Source organism: Camarhynchus parvulus, chromosome 1, assembly GCF_901933205.1.
Source record: "Camarhynchus parvulus chromosome 1, STF_HiC, whole genome shotgun sequence".
In the NCBI taxonomy this organism is placed as follows: Eukaryota; Metazoa; Chordata; class Aves; order Passeriformes; family Thraupidae; genus Camarhynchus; species Camarhynchus parvulus.
The window spans coordinates 107,741,961-107,759,285 of NC_044571.1; the positions used below are offsets into that span (position 1 = coordinate 107,741,961).

General features: G+C 36.6%; 1 protein-coding gene across 1 annotated transcript in view; it reads right to left on the reverse strand.

The window, feature by feature from the left end:
- Positions 1-671: 671 nt before the first annotated feature.
- The window catches only part of GBE1 (1,4-alpha-glucan branching enzyme 1), a 136,910-nt gene continuing 120,256 nt past the window's right edge, over positions 672-17,325 (reverse strand). The window contains exons 15-16 of the mRNA XM_030954545.1: positions 12,553-12,670; positions 672-2,992 (exon numbers count right to left, since the gene is read on the reverse strand). Of these exons, the coding sequence (XP_030810405.1) occupies positions 2,936-2,992; positions 12,553-12,670 (175 nt within the window). The 3' untranslated portion in view covers positions 672-2,935. The remainder of the gene's footprint in view (positions 2,993-12,552; positions 12,671-17,325) is intronic.

The window sequence follows — 17,325 nt, forward strand, 5'->3', positions numbered from 1 at the left end:
GGAGGAGGAGAAAACAGTGGGGAAATTAAAACTCACTGCTCATAGAACACACCAGTGTAGTGGATGCCTGCCTGTTATCACAATAACCACCTGGTCTGGAGAGTAACTTGAATTATTAAGGGCAAAGAACCCTTCACACACACAGTGCAAGACAGAGGGAAGGTCAGCCTGACTCTTTAGATAAACTGGCAGGTGAAGGTGAGCTTGAGTTTTCATGATGTGCTAGAGAAACTGTGGAGTAACAACTTCTGGGGCCAGGCATAGCAAGAATTCCCAGGTGACAGGGAAGTCTGCATTTCCAAACCTTGAAATATAAATCCCTATCAGTCTTGTACACTAAGAGGTCATCTTTAAAGAGTTTATCCTTCACTGTGTCTGAATATCTGTGGAGAGCTTTATGTCCCGGGATAAATCACCACAGACCACTTTGTTTACTTCCCTGATGGAGCTGAGGAGTGCTGATTTGAGGTGTGGCCAAGCAAAAAAGCTCTGGAGCTCATCTGGTTCTCAGAATGTGCCAGGCTTCAACCAGACATGGTGACAACCTCAGTATATGACTCTAAGGAGGGGCCTTGATTGCAGAGTGTCACTAGAAGGAAGGTGAAAGATTAATTTCGCTTCATAATCCATCAATATTCAAAGAGCAGGAGGAAGAAATTTGCTTTCCATGGGTGTTGAAAGGGAAAATTTCCCAGTCTTGCAAGACAGGCAGTAGCACACTCACCATTAAAATGCAGAGATGGGCTCCAAAAAGCCCTAATTTTTATGCTTTCTGTGTTTACATGTTCACCTTGCAAATTTTGTTGTTCACTTTTATTAATCTATCATTATGTTAAAGGAAATATGAATAGGTCAAATATTCTACCAATCTCATTATGAATGCTTCTGACCAAGACAAGTCCCTGATTTTAGGATGGAACAAAATCCAATCTGTCTTTCAGTGTTAAGACTGCTGTAAAATCATTTTACAATGCAAGGAATGAAACCATATATGCATTTGTTTTCTCCTCCTCAGAGTTTATTTTGCATGTGATTTTACAGTTTATACTTCACATCATACATTTATTCCTTCTTTTGAAGAAAGGTTTGACACAGACGTGTACCATTACATTTTGAAACCTGGAATTGTGCCAGTAAAATAAAATTAAAAAAAAAAACAAACCACCCTATAAACATATTAGATCAATAAAGTGTAAATATAACACCTTTTAGAATTTGCTCTGTATTAGAAGGAAAACAATCTGGGGAAAAAAAAAAGATAATCAGTTCCAGTTGCTAAAACAGTTCAGTATATTTTATTTAAAGTCATAGCATAACAGGAATGCTTTTATTAGCCCACAACCAAACAATGATCAAACTGGTGTAGAGGAAAATGTAGCATGATCCTGTGGTACTCAACTGCAATATAACATTCTCTGCCACACAGAACATATCAGACTGGGGATGTTCACAAAGCCCTTTCAGTGTGAACTCTGCAAAAAACTGTTTTCCATCATGCTGCATTATTCCATCCCTTATTTTGCTTAAGAAGTAAGCCACAAGTAAGCATTCCAAGAACTGTGAATAGATTGTCAATGTTGGCACCAACTATTCAGTAGTTTACACAATGGTTCACAAAGGAAACTGGGTAAAATTATGACTTGGAAATGGTCACGGACATCTTCCTCTTTGGCTACTTTAAAAGTTAGAAAATTCAGATTGGTACAAAAGACATTCATTTCAGAACCAATTCAAATATGTTTTTAAATAAATGGAACAAAATAAAGCATGTCTCATTAATTTGGTATTAATTTTCCAGAATGCAATACATTTTCAAATATACAAAATCTTACTCTTTACAAAAAAGTTGTAGCTTGTGAATAAACTCACTTGAATTATCTTAGCAGCACTCCAATAATTAACTATCTTAATTTTAATCAAAAAGAACCACCTTAGTTTGATCACTGAATTTTGAGACTGCTTCTTCATGAGAAGCAATGTTTCAAAAGTTATAAAAGTGCAAGAACATCATCATGTTCCAAGCTGAAAGGCAGCTCCTGCAAGTAGTGAAATCAGTATTGCAAGGTCCTGATGTTAGTGAAATATCTGCAGTGGGAAGAACTACACTTTAAGTACCTCTTCCAGCGTGGTATTGTTGCATTAAGACCAAAACATGCTTCTCACTAAACATTTTAGTGATCTAAATAAAATAGTTGTGTCATTTTTGTCCATCTCTAGCAAGTGAGATGCTCAGACTAAGTGATTTGGGTGGGAGCAGACAACCAGCACACACAACAGCATCAGCAGGCCCCCACTCAATCGGCCTGCTCGTTTTGCTGCCCAGAATTTTTGTGCATTCATAATTAAACAAAACATGGCAAAGTACAAGACTCTCAGAGGACCTTCTCATCCATTTGGATAAGCATTTCTAATTCCATGTTAGACTTCATTGAAGAACAGGAGCCTCAAATTAGGTCCCACAAACCATTAAGGCTGCCTTTTAGCCAAAAACTTCTGTTTTATTTAAGCAAACTACTTACTTTTAGTAAGAAGCACTAATACATAATGAATATTTGAATTCACTATCAAAATGAGGATTATAAGAAATTATAAACTTTGGAGCAGGCTCACTCTTACCATTCCTGATAAAATTCTGTAAACAACAATTTAATTGAGAATACCTGCTGCTTTGCAACACCTTAAGTGTAATTTTGCACTACTAGAACTACAAACCCAACATTTTCCTTTCTGCCTCTTTGTAAAGCTTCCTTAAAAGAGGGTCTAGCAAGTCAAGAGCTCTGCAATTACATGTGAATATTAATCTTACATTTAAACACCTACTATTACTATACTCAGCCTCAGAAAGCCTCCTTAGAGCAAGTTTTGTTATACTTAGTACTAGTATAGTGTATCAGCACTTTGTGACTTGCTTCTTCTGTGGGGGTTACAGAGAACTTCACTTTGGGATGTCCACGTTGTGAAGCACAAGAGCAACTCTGCTTGGAATGTACACCTAGGAAAAACATGACAAGAACAAGAACAGCTGAAAAACCCAGACAACTTACAAGACACAACTTCTAAAAAACAGCATATGGAAAAAACTCATATTTTAACTGTTAAAAATCTGTCATTTGGGGACTGTTGTGGGTATAAATATCATGTTTAAAGAATGATTATTGACTGCTTAGTCCCTAGCTTTGGAATTACACAAGATAAAAATTTTAAAGGCAGCCTGATTACAATCTCTTTTCTATTTTTCTTTTAACAGCGTATTGTGATATATTTTAGGTGGCTACCAGGAGAGGGCCTCATATGACTTACAATGACCAGTTTCATCCAGGTCAACAGAGCGGTCAGTCTGTAATAAATGACAAAGTTTTGCAACTCTCTTTTGCTGTGAATTAAAGTTGTCCCAACGCCTGTGATGTCATTTCATACAGGTAAATACCAGCAATATGACACAGCAGCACATTCTTCACACTCTTGGCACCTATGGAATGTCAGTGGCTGAGCAATAAAACTCCCTCTCAAAAGTGGACAGAATCAAAATTAACCATTTAAATGACTGAATTTTTCTTCCCTTTTTTTCCCCTGAATATCACAAAAATACTCAAACACATATAATCAAAAGACTCCTCATAGATCACAAAAGAGCTCGTGGCAATGTATTTTACATGACATTCCTTCCAAGCTGAGCAGCGTCACAATCAGAAAACAAGACTGATATGTGGTATCTACCAATTACCTTGATACATGGTACTCCATCAATTGTCAGGTCTATGAATGTGTTTTCTGAACAAGTCAATAAAAATGCAATTATAAAAGGTAACACAAGATTGAAGATTATTGGTTTCATTCTGACAACGTCCTCTTTTAGACTATCCTTCATCCCTGTGGAATGTCTAATATTCTGCAATTTCAACTGCGTTATCTGCTAACGAGAGCCTGATGGCACGAAAGGCTTTCATTGTTTTCAAAACAGAATAAAGCAATAAAGCAAAGAGCTTTAGGAAAAGGAGAAAAAAAGGAAAATAGCTGATCTTCATTGAATCAGACAGAGCAGTGTCCAATGCTTCTTGAAAGGCAGTGAACATAATGATTTCCCCTAAGGTTTCAGTGATAAATAGCTTCTATAAACCGGTGCAGGAGAGGAAATACTTAATGAAGTCAACTACCTCAAAACATATAGATAAAGGAGAGATTCTGAAGTTGTGTACTGAGAAATTCAGCACTCTGGGTTTGGATGATGAAGTGAGAAGGAAGAAGGAACAAACAGAAATAAGTTTTCTCAGAAAGAATTTGTAAAATGTTACTTCAGTTATGGGGAAAAAAAAATTAATGTTAATGCAGGACATAGCAATTCTCAATTATATTGTGGTCGATAATGTGTCAGATCCTAGGAGGAGTAAATTAGCCCAATTCCTTTAAAGTCAATCTACATCAACTGGGAATCTGACAGCAGTGTGGATCATCCAACTCCAACCACTTCGCTGACAAGAAGAATTTTAAAACTGGTTTAAGCACAATTTCAGATCTTGCACAGATGATTGTATTTAAACTAATGACAGATATGTTTTCCACTTGCCACGGAGAGCTGTATCTGCCAGCTTATTACTTTAGCCACTTGTTTTTTCCTTACCTAGGGAAATTAAACACACTTTTTAGAGTTCTTTTTATCTTGGTGGGCTACTGGATAAATCCTAGAAAAGCCACATATGTCTCTATCTCCTAATCTTATTTCATTGGTCATGTAACCACCTCTGAGGCTATTTGCTACAAAAAGCAACAATTAAGGCATGAACAATGCAAAAATATCAATTATTGACTAAGCATATGATTAATTACAAAGAAGATTATTAATTTTTCATTCCAGTGGTGTACAATTTTTTAAAAGGAAAAATACAACACAACTATTAGATTCTACTCATTACAAATATATAGGTATTATTCCTTTCCCCCAGTAAATTGCCCAACAATATTTCCAGAAATACTACATTCTATGTACTCTGGCTTTATTACTTGTTTAAATAAACGGAACTCAGAACATTGTGTGATGGACTGAGGAAGAAAAACGGGACCTGTGAGGTTGGAAAGATCACTTGTCTTTCCTGAGATAAAGTGAAAACTGGAAGATTATCTGCCCAGGAACCCAGCAGGGTTTTCAGCCCAGATTTCTCACCTCCGCTCCTCCTTCTGACAGCCTGAACCAAAAAACTTCCTCAGCCTTTCCACTCCAGTATTATTCCTTTTCTTTCAGCACTTCTCACCTGAATTACTAGTCTTGTAGCATCATATGCCCCTTTACTTAAATTTATTTTCGCTATATTTTTCCTGAGTGTACGGACTATTTCAAGCCATTGTACCAAGTCAACTATGCTCCAAACACATGCTTCACTCTGCTATTAAGTGACACTATTAAAAAAGTCAGGAATCCATTGCTGACAGGATAAGATGACATCCAAGCATTTCACTGTATGTTTGAATCCAGACACTTCCAAATATATAAATGTATGGATAATCCTTAGCTCTAGATGTGTCTGGATTGGACCTTGAACATTCAGTTGATCAATGAGTCACTCCAATTCAGTGTCATCTACAACTGTGCTCTGTCCCATCATGCTGGTCACTGCTCCATACCCCAAACAGGATCAGCTCCCTCACAATTCATAAGATTCTCTCCTTAATACCAGTCAAGAGCAGCACACAGAGCCTCTGATTGCTCAAACAGCAGTGGCCAAGCCAGTTTTTAACCCACCTAACAATCTTATCTTCCCTGTAGCTCCTCAGCTCCTAGGCAGGAATGCTGCAGGAGACAAGGCTGAGAGTCTTACTGAACTGACTGGAGCAACTTTGTGCACACAGTTTCAGTCATTTCATCAAGAAAGCAATCAGGCTGACCATGCATGCTCTGACTTTGCTAAATCCAGGCTGGCTTTCTGACTGACCCACCTCATGTAACCCACTTGCTTGGGCACAGATTGCAAGAGGAGGTGGTTCTTGTCTTCTGGAGGAACTGCCCTACAGACCCCTCAGCCTTCCTTTTCAACCTTGGTTCAGCCGTCAGAAATTTCCCCTGACCACTATGATTCTTCTCAGATAATAATCACATCACTGAAATCATCCAAGCCTCTGGGTGTACCCACTTATATACAGCTTCTTTAACCTGTTGTTCTGCTACTTTATTTTCAGTAGTGCACCATCATACAGAAAGGGTTTGAAAGCAGACTTTGCTCTTGGAGTCTGAGCAAAAAAAAAGGCACTGAATACTCCTGCATTGTCCATATTATCCATCAAAATTTTGAGTCTTCCCTTTGTCAAGGGATTTGCCTTATTTTTTCCTTATCAGCAGATTTGCAGAATCACCTTCCTATCTTCTTCATTTTATATATACAGTATACAGTCTGAGATATATATCTATATATATAATCTATCTATAAATAGACAAGTGTACTAAAAGTACACAGAGGCCTCCTGATTAAAACCATTACAGGAAACCTAAATATTCTTCAGCAAAAAACACTATAAGAGATATGTAATTTTTTACCTTTTCCATACCCTAGGAAGAGTGTCTCAGAAGTTTATTCTTTCATATACTGCTGCTGAATTATACACTTTCAATTACCAGCTTCAGTTCTACTGATCTCTGTTCTTTTAACCTGCTTTTTCTGATCACAATTTTTATCCCATTCATGTCTCCTTCACCATTTCCCAAGGCTCACTTGATGAACATGGACAGAAGCGAAAACCCAAAGAAAAGAATACTACATAGAATTCATTCATAGCTTACCCACATCTTGACTATCATCAATCAAATCACCCTCAGAGTCTCTTCTGTTCCAAGCTTTCTGCTCATCCTGAACATCCTTTCAAGCCACTTCCTTCCCTCCAGGCTCCCCCAGGTTGGGGAGGGCTTCAGGAGACCCAAAGTCCCTGCTGAAAGCAGGGTGAGCTCTGAGGTCAGAGAGGGTCACTCAGGATCTCAGTGGATTTTCCCTCTGCTCTCTGTACCAATTATTAAATTACAACCTCGAGCCCTCTAAGGTTCACACCAACTCCACTATTTTAGGAAGCCAAGAACACACCTAAAAACACACACAGGAAGGCCCATGAGGCCTTTTCTGACAGAAGAGTTTAACATGGGGATTGGAAAACATCCAATCTGTTTGGGACAGGATGACTCAGCTGCAAAGACAGTTTTTGACAAAGTTAACTTTCAAAAGTTTCCTCATAAAATATCACAGAAAGTCTTTTTATTCTCAATTTGGCAAGAATGGAGTAACTGCTGTTACTTCACCAGCAGATGTGCTAGCAGAGAGGATGGTGGGGAATCTTGTTCATAAGGCAAATACAAAATGGGATTTTGTTAGCACTTTTGACCTTTTTATACTGCATGTCCATATGAGGCAGCTACACTGTCTGAAACTGGGCAAGTCCCACACAGATCAAGGCTTCTGGCACTAAAACAGCATCTCTAGTAAATAGACAAAAAAAAAAAAAAAAATTAATAATCAACCTCTTTCCCACCAACTATCTATCAAGATCATAGTCTATTCATGCTGGCTATCTCACAAACAGGACAAAAACAACTGGTACTACTACTGGCTAGGATTGTAAGATGTTTTCAGCCAAATTCTTACTCCTTATATGTTATTTTTTTTCTGTGAAGATCCAGAACACTTCTAGGAAAATAAGAGATTTAAAGAATTAAGAATACAGGAATACCACATGTAGGAAGCACCTGTGAACAGCAGCAGCTATAGGCAGAAATATCACTTTACATATTTCAGAAGAGGACTAAAATACACAGCAAGCTACAAATATATCTAAAAAACCCACAAGCAAGAGGTTCTACAAATGACAACTGCTACTTTCAGATCTGTCAGACTAATTCAGTACCAGGTGCAAGCACAACCAAAACTGGCTGGAACTGCAATGAACTACTCTTCCTCTGACTTTCAGGATTGGAAAACACCAAGCCCTAAAAGTAATTTCAAGGTCATTTTGCAACAGATGGGAGAATTACTAGAACTCAGAGCTAGATCAGGCACTGCAGAAAAATACTCAGTAGCACATATTGCAGCTGGTAGGTGCAGAAGGCAATGTCACAAGAGCCTATGCCAACATCATCCAAAACTTTTAATTAAAATGAGGACTTTAGACAATCTCCTGTCTCTGTATGACCACTAATTTGCACACATGGACACTATTCTGAGAATATAATTAACCATCAAAGAATAAAATAGATGAGAGTTCTTCCTTTCAGACTACAATTTATTATACAAAACCTCATGCATTTTGGAGATTTTGCACATGACAAAGTAGGTGTGCTTAAAATAATGTGAAGTTCTGCCTTCCAATTTGTTTTTCAATTTACATCTATACAGCATGAATATGCAGAAAATAATGTCTTAGATTGTCTTGCTTCATTTATGCAAAAGAAGTCCATATACTGCAAAGGGGATGTCTCAAAATTTCCTCTCTATTATCTTCTGCACTCCTTTTTCAGGTTGAGAAAAAGTACTTTAAGACAGCAAAAACCCCTGAAAAACAAGTACTCTGAAGACAAAGATAGGATGAAACAAAATTAATAACAGAGTAACTTCACATTACATTTGCTGGTGGTTTTAAGGAGTCAAACAACCAATGAAGATGAACAAATGAATTTAGAAGTCTTAATCATCAAGATTTAAAAATCAAAAAGACCTTTGTGGCATTAAATTCTGTTTGATTCACCTAGTTTGAACAGTTGAGTTTCTAACTATAAATATTCTTTCATGTAATCTGTATATCTGCATATCAGGGGAGAAAACAGTTAAAGATTACATCAGTCACTTAAAATTCAATACATAAATCCTTATAATGAAAGTTATATGTATGAATATTTTCAAAGCTAAGGGCACTAAATGCTTTTAGATAATTTCCATCTATGGGAATGTTTTAATTTGTCCACAGACTTAAGGAAGCAGGAAGTTGCACTTTGACACTGAATAATATACATTAAGGTCAAGGTTAAAAACTCAAGCCTGTAATAAGTATATTCTTAAAATAAACTATATAATTTCACCTTAATTTAATGTGAAAAGATTTTATCACTGGATGCCAAAAATAGAGAGACAGAAAAGACAGCACCGGGGACAGGGGGAAAGGAATACTCTGACATCTATTTATTTTTTAACTAATTGGAATGAACCACAGAAAAAGTAAATCTATAAAAGTCAAAACATGTTAAGCAATTATGTTTCACAATAAATCATATACTACTTTTCCAGTGACACAACATCCTCTGCAATATTCCACTTAGCCTGCTTATTACTCAGTTTCTGTTGGTGCATGAAGTAGGAAAGTATAATCCCTCCATTTTCATATAAATCCAAACTTTTGGCACAGTACAAAAAATTTACTAGGACACTTATTGATAGCTAGTTCTTTTCTACAGAAAAATTCAATTGAGTTGGATAGCTTAGAAAAGACCAAAAAAATATTTTGAGTAATGCACTATTAAAAAATTACACTGTTTCTTCCCCCTGCCCCAAATTTAAGTTTCACATCCAACCACAAAAGCCAAATTAGGTACCAGCAAATGAATTAATCCAAAAAGGGGCACCAAGATCTGACAGGGGTTGAAATGTGTGTGCAGCACTTAATTTACATCTTGCAAAGAGATGATGAGACATAAGCAAGACTAAAGGTTTATCAAAAAAAGCACACATAAACACACCTCCAAAAAGACTACTATGAGAATACCAGAGTGTAGTTGTAAATAGAAATGAAGCTAAAGGGGTAAAAAGAATCTATTCTTACAGGAACAAAATGGTTCACAGCTTATTATTAGAAAGTTTGATTACATGGAATGTTATGTACATTTCATATATTTGTTAAATCCATTATAGAAAAAGCAGTGAAATGGAAAAATTAGTACAGTTATTTAAATAAGTAATGTAACAAAGGACATTTCTGTGCATTTTCTATGGAGTGTTCAAGGTGTGTCTGATGATTTTGAATTCTGGCCCTCTAAGAGCTTTACTAAACAAGCCTGAATATTTGTACAGTGAAACGCTCAGCAGTGCTTACAAAGCTTCATCTTCTTCCGGGATTCTTTTGCTCCAGGAATTTCATATGCCCATTCTTCTCATTCTGATATGTCATCTTGAATATTTCTTTTATTAGATGATTTTTTAGAATGAATCATGTCACATTTAATCTTCTATTTTTGTAACACATTTGTGTGCTATTAAAGTCTGACTTGAGAAGCAGAATTATTGCATGTGATTTCATTTTGTCACAACCCTCTGGGCACGTTTTACTGACAGTGTTTACCCACACACCTTAAGGAAGGTGCATCTCTCATTAAAAACAATTACTTCTTCGAAGTTTGTAGTAGAGAAGAAACTAAAATTTTTGAAACAAGAAACTCAAGTCTCACACATTATGAATTATTATTAAACAGGAATAATTATTAAACAACAGGAAAAGAAGTTTCATGAGTTTATTGAGGTGGCATCATACATTATTTGAAAAGAAATTTGGTGGGAAGACTTCCGAGTTGGATTTTAGAAACTACAATTAAGACTAAAGAAACTCCTAAGCAGGACAAATTGCCCAATAACCTGGATATAAGTTGCTATTTGAAATAAAACATCTTTGTTTTACTGCAAAATAGCAGCTGGAGGCATTTACTGCAACTTTTGTTAGTTCTTACACGAAGACCTAATTGCTGAATTTAGGTTTTCCAGATGTTTTTCCTCGATCACTTTTACTCGGTGTCCTTTCACTGGTACTTTACCTGTATTTGGTGCAAGAGGCATCCTCTGGGGGGTTGGCTGGAGCTGCTCTGTGAATTGGGTGGCAGAAGGACACAAGAGAAATGGTTTACCTGGGTTTCTCTCTGACCTAGAATTGCCATTGCCATGCCACAGCTTTTGGTGCAAAAGTGCATTTGCTGCTGTGTTTGCCACATGCCTTATCTTCCACATACTCCTAGCAAACCACAGCTTCACTCTCTGCCATGTTTGTCTCTGGCTTGGAAGGCTTGCACTCACCATCTAATGAACTAAATGTGAAATACACATTCCAAATCACAGTTCATTGGCTTGCAAAAGTGAAGTTAGTGATAGATAATTAAGATGCTCTCCAATCACCCAGGCAATGTATTTGAATTGGGCACACGAAGCAAGAACTCTGGAAGCAACAATTTGCTACATAACCTTCAGGAATGAAACCTTAGAACTTTCACTTCAAATTAGCACAAATACTTACCCACACTATGAAGGCACTATCACATGCAGGTACTTAAAAAAGAAAAAAACAAACCCAAAACCCATTCCTAACATCCTTTTACACCAAGCACAAAAATTCTTTCATGTAAAGAAAATATTTTAAATCATGCAAATGAAAGAAATGCCAATACTCTGGATACAATGAAAGAAAGAGAAACAGAGGTTAGAAGTGAAAATAATTCCCAGCAGTTTAGATCTCATGAGAAAAGTTAAGATGTGATATTAGAAATTCATGTTCTGTTCAACCATGGAAGCGGAGTGGCCCACAAAAATCAGTGCAGGTGCTCCATTTTTTGCAGGCCCTTAAGGTCACAAATGTAACTTATTTGCACGTGTTCACGTGTACCAATATACCTGTGCATAGAGAAACATACCCTTCACCCACATAAATGTTTTGGATATTAAAAATCTACTCAGCAATACAAATTATTTCAGAATTTTTTCAGTGAACTCTTAATTCCCAGCCTTTCTGAATCCTATTTTCTTGTGCTTATGAGCATATACACATATGTGAATGCACATAGAAAGAACAGGAAATAAGTGCACATATACACATATACATATATAAAGAATTAGGAAAATAACATTTTAAAATTGCTAATTGTGATTCTGATTTCAGGAGCAATTAAGAAAGGTGGAATTTTACTAGTAACCACCTCAGCTAACAGAAATTGTATGCAAGGATATGTCTCCCAGTTCATCTCAGGTGATTTGTGGAAAACTCTTTATCCATTATTCATACCACTCTAGGAATGGAAATCTTTGAAATTCCTGATGTGAACAGAGAAATCCTGTTCCGTTTTGCTAAGTTTTTCTGTGAACTGAGGAGGAAAAAGCCACTTGGCAAACACATGATTGACTCTAATTCTTGTTTGTAGAGTTAAGTACATGATTTTAAGTCAGAATAGGAAGATTCAGTTTCTGGAGAGCTTTAAACAAAGCAAGCATGAAGATGCAATCTCTTGACTGAAATAAAGTCAAAATAAAGCAAGTTATAATATTAAGGAGAGCAGCTCAAAAGCATATTAGTATGTTTCCATGCATGTTGGCAAGGAACACTGTGTGCAGACACTGCAAAAGTGCATGGAAATATAAAAGCAAGTTTGAAAAAGAAAAACATTAATTAATATTATTGGTTATAATCAAATCATAAAGGTTAATTTGAGAAAATAAATTTAAAATATCCCCTTCCCCCAAATACTAGAAGAGATTCCATATTTGTCCAAAGAATTGGAAAACATACATAGATGAAAGTAAAATTAAAACAAAAAAACAAACCCCCAAACAATTTACTTACCATAATTGAATTAGGCCGATAATTGTGAGGATATTGCTCAGAGAAGTACTCTGTATTGTGGTCCAGCCTTTGATGCCCTCCATATTCTCCAGCATCAGAATCAAGAAGGATTTTATACTTGAAGGCAACTGTTAAGGAACTATGCCAATTAGCCCTTAAACAGAAAAGAAATCAAAGCAAAAAACCTAGAAGAATTAGTAGTGGAAGTTATGCACTAATGGAAGCATGCTAATATATTCAACATAAAGCAAAAATCATAACAAAATCTAAGAGTGGAAAACCATGCGGAACATATAGAATTCATATGAAGTTTTGTCCTGAAAATTTAATTTAGCACAGTGACTCCTCTTACAGCAAGTACCTCCCAGTATCTTCTGCAATCTGCCACGAATGATAAGTTTATACATTACAGCACATATGCACAGCACTTCTTAAACTGTTCTTAGGCTTCTGTGTTTGCTCAACCTTTTGAAAACATGCGTGAAGGATTGTGGTATAAACAGAATTGTTTTCAAATCTCTTTACACAGCTCCATCAGATGAGGTGGGAAATTCCCCAACCACTTGCCTTACTGACAAATTTCTGGTGACAAGGAAGGCTGAAGCATGACATCACACAGAAGAACCACAAATTTACTCTGAGACACTTCAGTCTAGAAGACTGCAATGAAGAAAAGTAAATGCACGTAAGGAAAACAGGAAAACTGTCAATTAGCTCCCAATTCACAAATGGGAACTAATCCCTTCTCCACAAGTGTTTGCAGCAAAATGAGAGAATGGTTCAAAACTGCCAAGCTAGTTGTTGAGTTCTACAGGGCAGGTGCCCAAAGATCACAACATTCTACAGCAAAACCTTCATGTTTGTTATCTTCCCTAAAAAAAAAGAAGAAAAAAAGTTTGTTTGGAAAATTATACTTTGGCAGCTTTAGTCCTCAAAGGTTTTCATGTGCACACCACACACACCTCTCCTCTCTTTTCTTTTATAAACATGATCTAATTACCATTCATTTCCTGTCATATACAACATGCAGAGCCACAAACTACAAGATGCAGTCACACTCTTCAGTGTCCTCTCAGCAGCAGCAATGTCTGCTTTATTCCACTACAAATTTTATTAACATAGCAGGAGAATGCCTCCATCAAGCATATCACACCTTGCTTTGGTGATCTGCACTATACATTAAATTTAATAAGTTATTAATGTTGTTGAAAGGCTTGACATGTTTAATGATTCCCTCAAAACTATTTACAGCAAATGCCACTGTTATGGCTATGCTGTTTTAAAAACAATTCATAAAATTATGTCTGTATTGCCAGAAAGTACTGCTGTAGTTAACATCACCATGTCTTCACACATATCTAACACATTTTGTGTAAATACTGTTAACCAGATCATGAATAATGGGGTCACAAAAGAATTTTAAGATCTTCACAGATCAGGTATTTGTCTGGGAAAAAATACCCAGTTTGGTAAACGTGTGCATTTACCTTCCAACTTAAAGCCTCACAAAAAAAGTCAGTTTTCACATTTCAGAATTTTACAAGCATCTAGTTTTCTGAAGATTACTTTCACAAAAACATTAAACAACAGATGTGCATTTTAATTAAGTACATAATAGAAGTATTTTTTTATGCAGTGAAGTCTGTTTTGTTTCTGTGACAGTGTTGGAAATACTAGCCTGTATTCTCACTGGAAAAAAAAAAGCCTGATTCCTGTTGTTTGGTGCTCCAGCTAAATTTCCTACCCACTACAAGGGAGGAGAGCAGCAAAAGCAATGAACCCTTGTATAGATAGAGCTGAAAATGGAAAAAATTGACACATCATCTACCACGTCAATTACTAAATCATTATGTTTTATAATGTTTTAAAATACGTATTTTACACAATTTTTAAATTTAATCTTCAGCATGTTTAGTAACACATTTGCAAAGTAAATGCAAATCATAAAATAGGATAATCTGTACTTTTTTTCCAACACTTGCTGCTGATGTAAGAAACCAAGTAGTGCTTGTGGGCGTGATAGAGTCTTAAGTGGTTAGGCCATTTTGCTTTTCATAATTCTTGAATTTCACTGAAAAAACCTAGCATAATTTCAGGATGAAGGGTACCACTTTTGCTTCTCTCCACATACTGCTAATTTTGAAGTCTAAGGATTCAACTTATGAGCGACAAAAACATATGGAGAATATTTGGCTAAATTTTGTAATGAAGTTAAACACCTTGGCCTGACAAAATTCAGCTCAGGACTTTTCACTGACAGGTGAAGACATTTAAGCACTCAACACATGCACAAGTATCAAGAGGGAGGGGGGCACTTTTCCTTTTAACTTCTACCAAATATGATTTTTGTTTAAACCACATGCAAATTTACAGATATGTCAATTCATGCTGGTTGGTGATTATAAACATAAAATGCAGATTTACTTTGGAGCCAAGATAACAAACCTTGTTTAAAAAGAGGGAGATATACACACATATAGCTTAATTTTAATGAAACTTCCAACACAGGGGAAAAATTATTCAACAAAATCAAGTGTGGAATCTCAAGGAGGGAAAAGGAGTTATTTCTGAAATCTTTAAGCCCCTTTCATGTTCTTTCTCCATCCTTTCAGCCATGTTCCTTTTTTATAGAGGAAAGAAGGTTTCCACATTGAATTTTCACTGCAGACTGGCCTTGGAATCCAAGCACTGCCCCACAAAAAGGCCTAGGCAGTAGTAAAAACATAAAATTGGAAACTTATGAATAGTTTCTCCATTAACATTAAAAGTTTTATCTACAATCAGAAAACTAGAGACAGCTGACCTAGATGTTGATTGTTCATCTACCTCCAGACTGAAGCAAATTAGGCAGAAATAATTTGTTAGTTCAAGCTTCTTTTCTCATGAAAAGGCTTCTGAAAGAGCATAATTTATGAAGTAAAATTCCAGCATAAGCACAGAAATGTTTTTCTTTTTCCTTCACATAATGACTCAGAAATTGGGCAATAGGATATGCCACTCTGATACTTACACAGACTCACAGTGCTGCAAACCTCCTTCTTCTCCCATGCAGATCAAAGAGGCATTCCCACATTAGTATGCTGTATTTCTTATTCACACCTATTAACCTTAAGTATCAACTACCTTGATGGAATTTAGCATTTGACTGATCCTAAATTAAGTCCTTTGTCTCAGCCTGCCAAAATTCTACCAGGCAGGGACAGTTACACAACCACACTTCAAAGGGGCGTCTTTGCCTTCAGCAATCACATGCCAGTGACTCATTTAAATGACCTTACTTGCTCATTAGAAGCTCTAGATGCACGTTGTAAATGTCAGAGAGCCTGAATTAAAGTGGGGATTTTTACAAAAAAGTATATTTTTGTAGCATTTTGATGACAATATTTGTGATTCCTCAGGTCAGATCTAGCTATTTGCTTATGGATGACTCTGGTTTCAGATCAGAGAACATCCTGAGTTGGAAGAGAGCCACTAGGATCCAAGCCCAGCTCCTGGGACAGCTCCAAGAATCATATGTGCCTGAAAGCACTGTCCCAATGCTCCTGATCTCTGTCACATTTGGTGCTGTGACCACTGCCTTGGGGAGCCTGTTCCAGTGCCCAATCACCCTCTGGGTAAAGAACCTTTCCTAATATCTAACCTAAACCTGACACAGCTTCATACCATCCCCTCAGGTCCTGTCACTGGTCACCAGAGAGAAAAGATGAGTACCTGAATGTCCTTATGAACCCTAAATTCATGCCACTCTGGTATCTGGGACTACAGTGCTTTGATACATGCTATGCAAAAATAGCAATATGTAGAACAAAGAAAGCACTCTTTCCCATGACATCTTTTTTCTGCTTGAGCAGTATATGACAACATGAAATGTCAAAATACCGATAAGCTAGCAGTCATTCATACTGCTCAACATTCACAATCTCCAACGCTCATAGACTTATGCTCATTCCTTTAATACCTCACACCAAAGTACAGGATCTTACAAGAACAAACTGTAGAACAGAGCAATCCAATGTCAAGGAAAATAAGTCAAGAGAGAAGACTTGAAGTATAGGGAGGAAGGAAAAACTGACCACAAACTGTGACTTCTCATACAGACTAACTGAATGCCCACAGAAAGACTTTCCAAAGCAGGTGGGACCAGCAGGACTGTAATGTTTGCTGACTACACCTTCTTATATAAAAGTAGAATTGGGGTTGTTATGCCAACAGCCTACATATAGAACAGTTGAAAGAAGAATGACATTTTCAGTGAGTTCAGAACTGAAGAGTGCCTACAAAAATGCAGGCCAGGCAGTAAACTCTACCTTTCAACATACCTGGTAACACATCTGAGAAGCTGTATATAAAACCAGCTTAGAGATATATATCACTACAATATATGGATAGACCAAAGCCACCCATTTAATTTGCCCAAAGGCAAATTTAATGTCATGTGTTAGGTGCACTCATTCATCTAGTTCAATGCACAAAACAAAGTATTGAAAGGATCATCCCATTTCCCACAATTCCCAATACAATTCAGAAAAATATTTAATTAAAAACAATGTGATCAATATATTATTGCAGTTTGTCTCTTCTGGCTTATAACCGCAAAGGATATCAAATTAAAAATCCACTAATTTATGAAAAGAAACAAACAGACTAACAACAATCTTTTGCTTTTAGGTACTTCCTCTTCACATCTAAGTTTCAAACATTTCATAAATAACTCCTTTTCAAGTGGAGAAATTGGTCTGAAGATTTAATATAACGTTACCGTATGTCCTAATA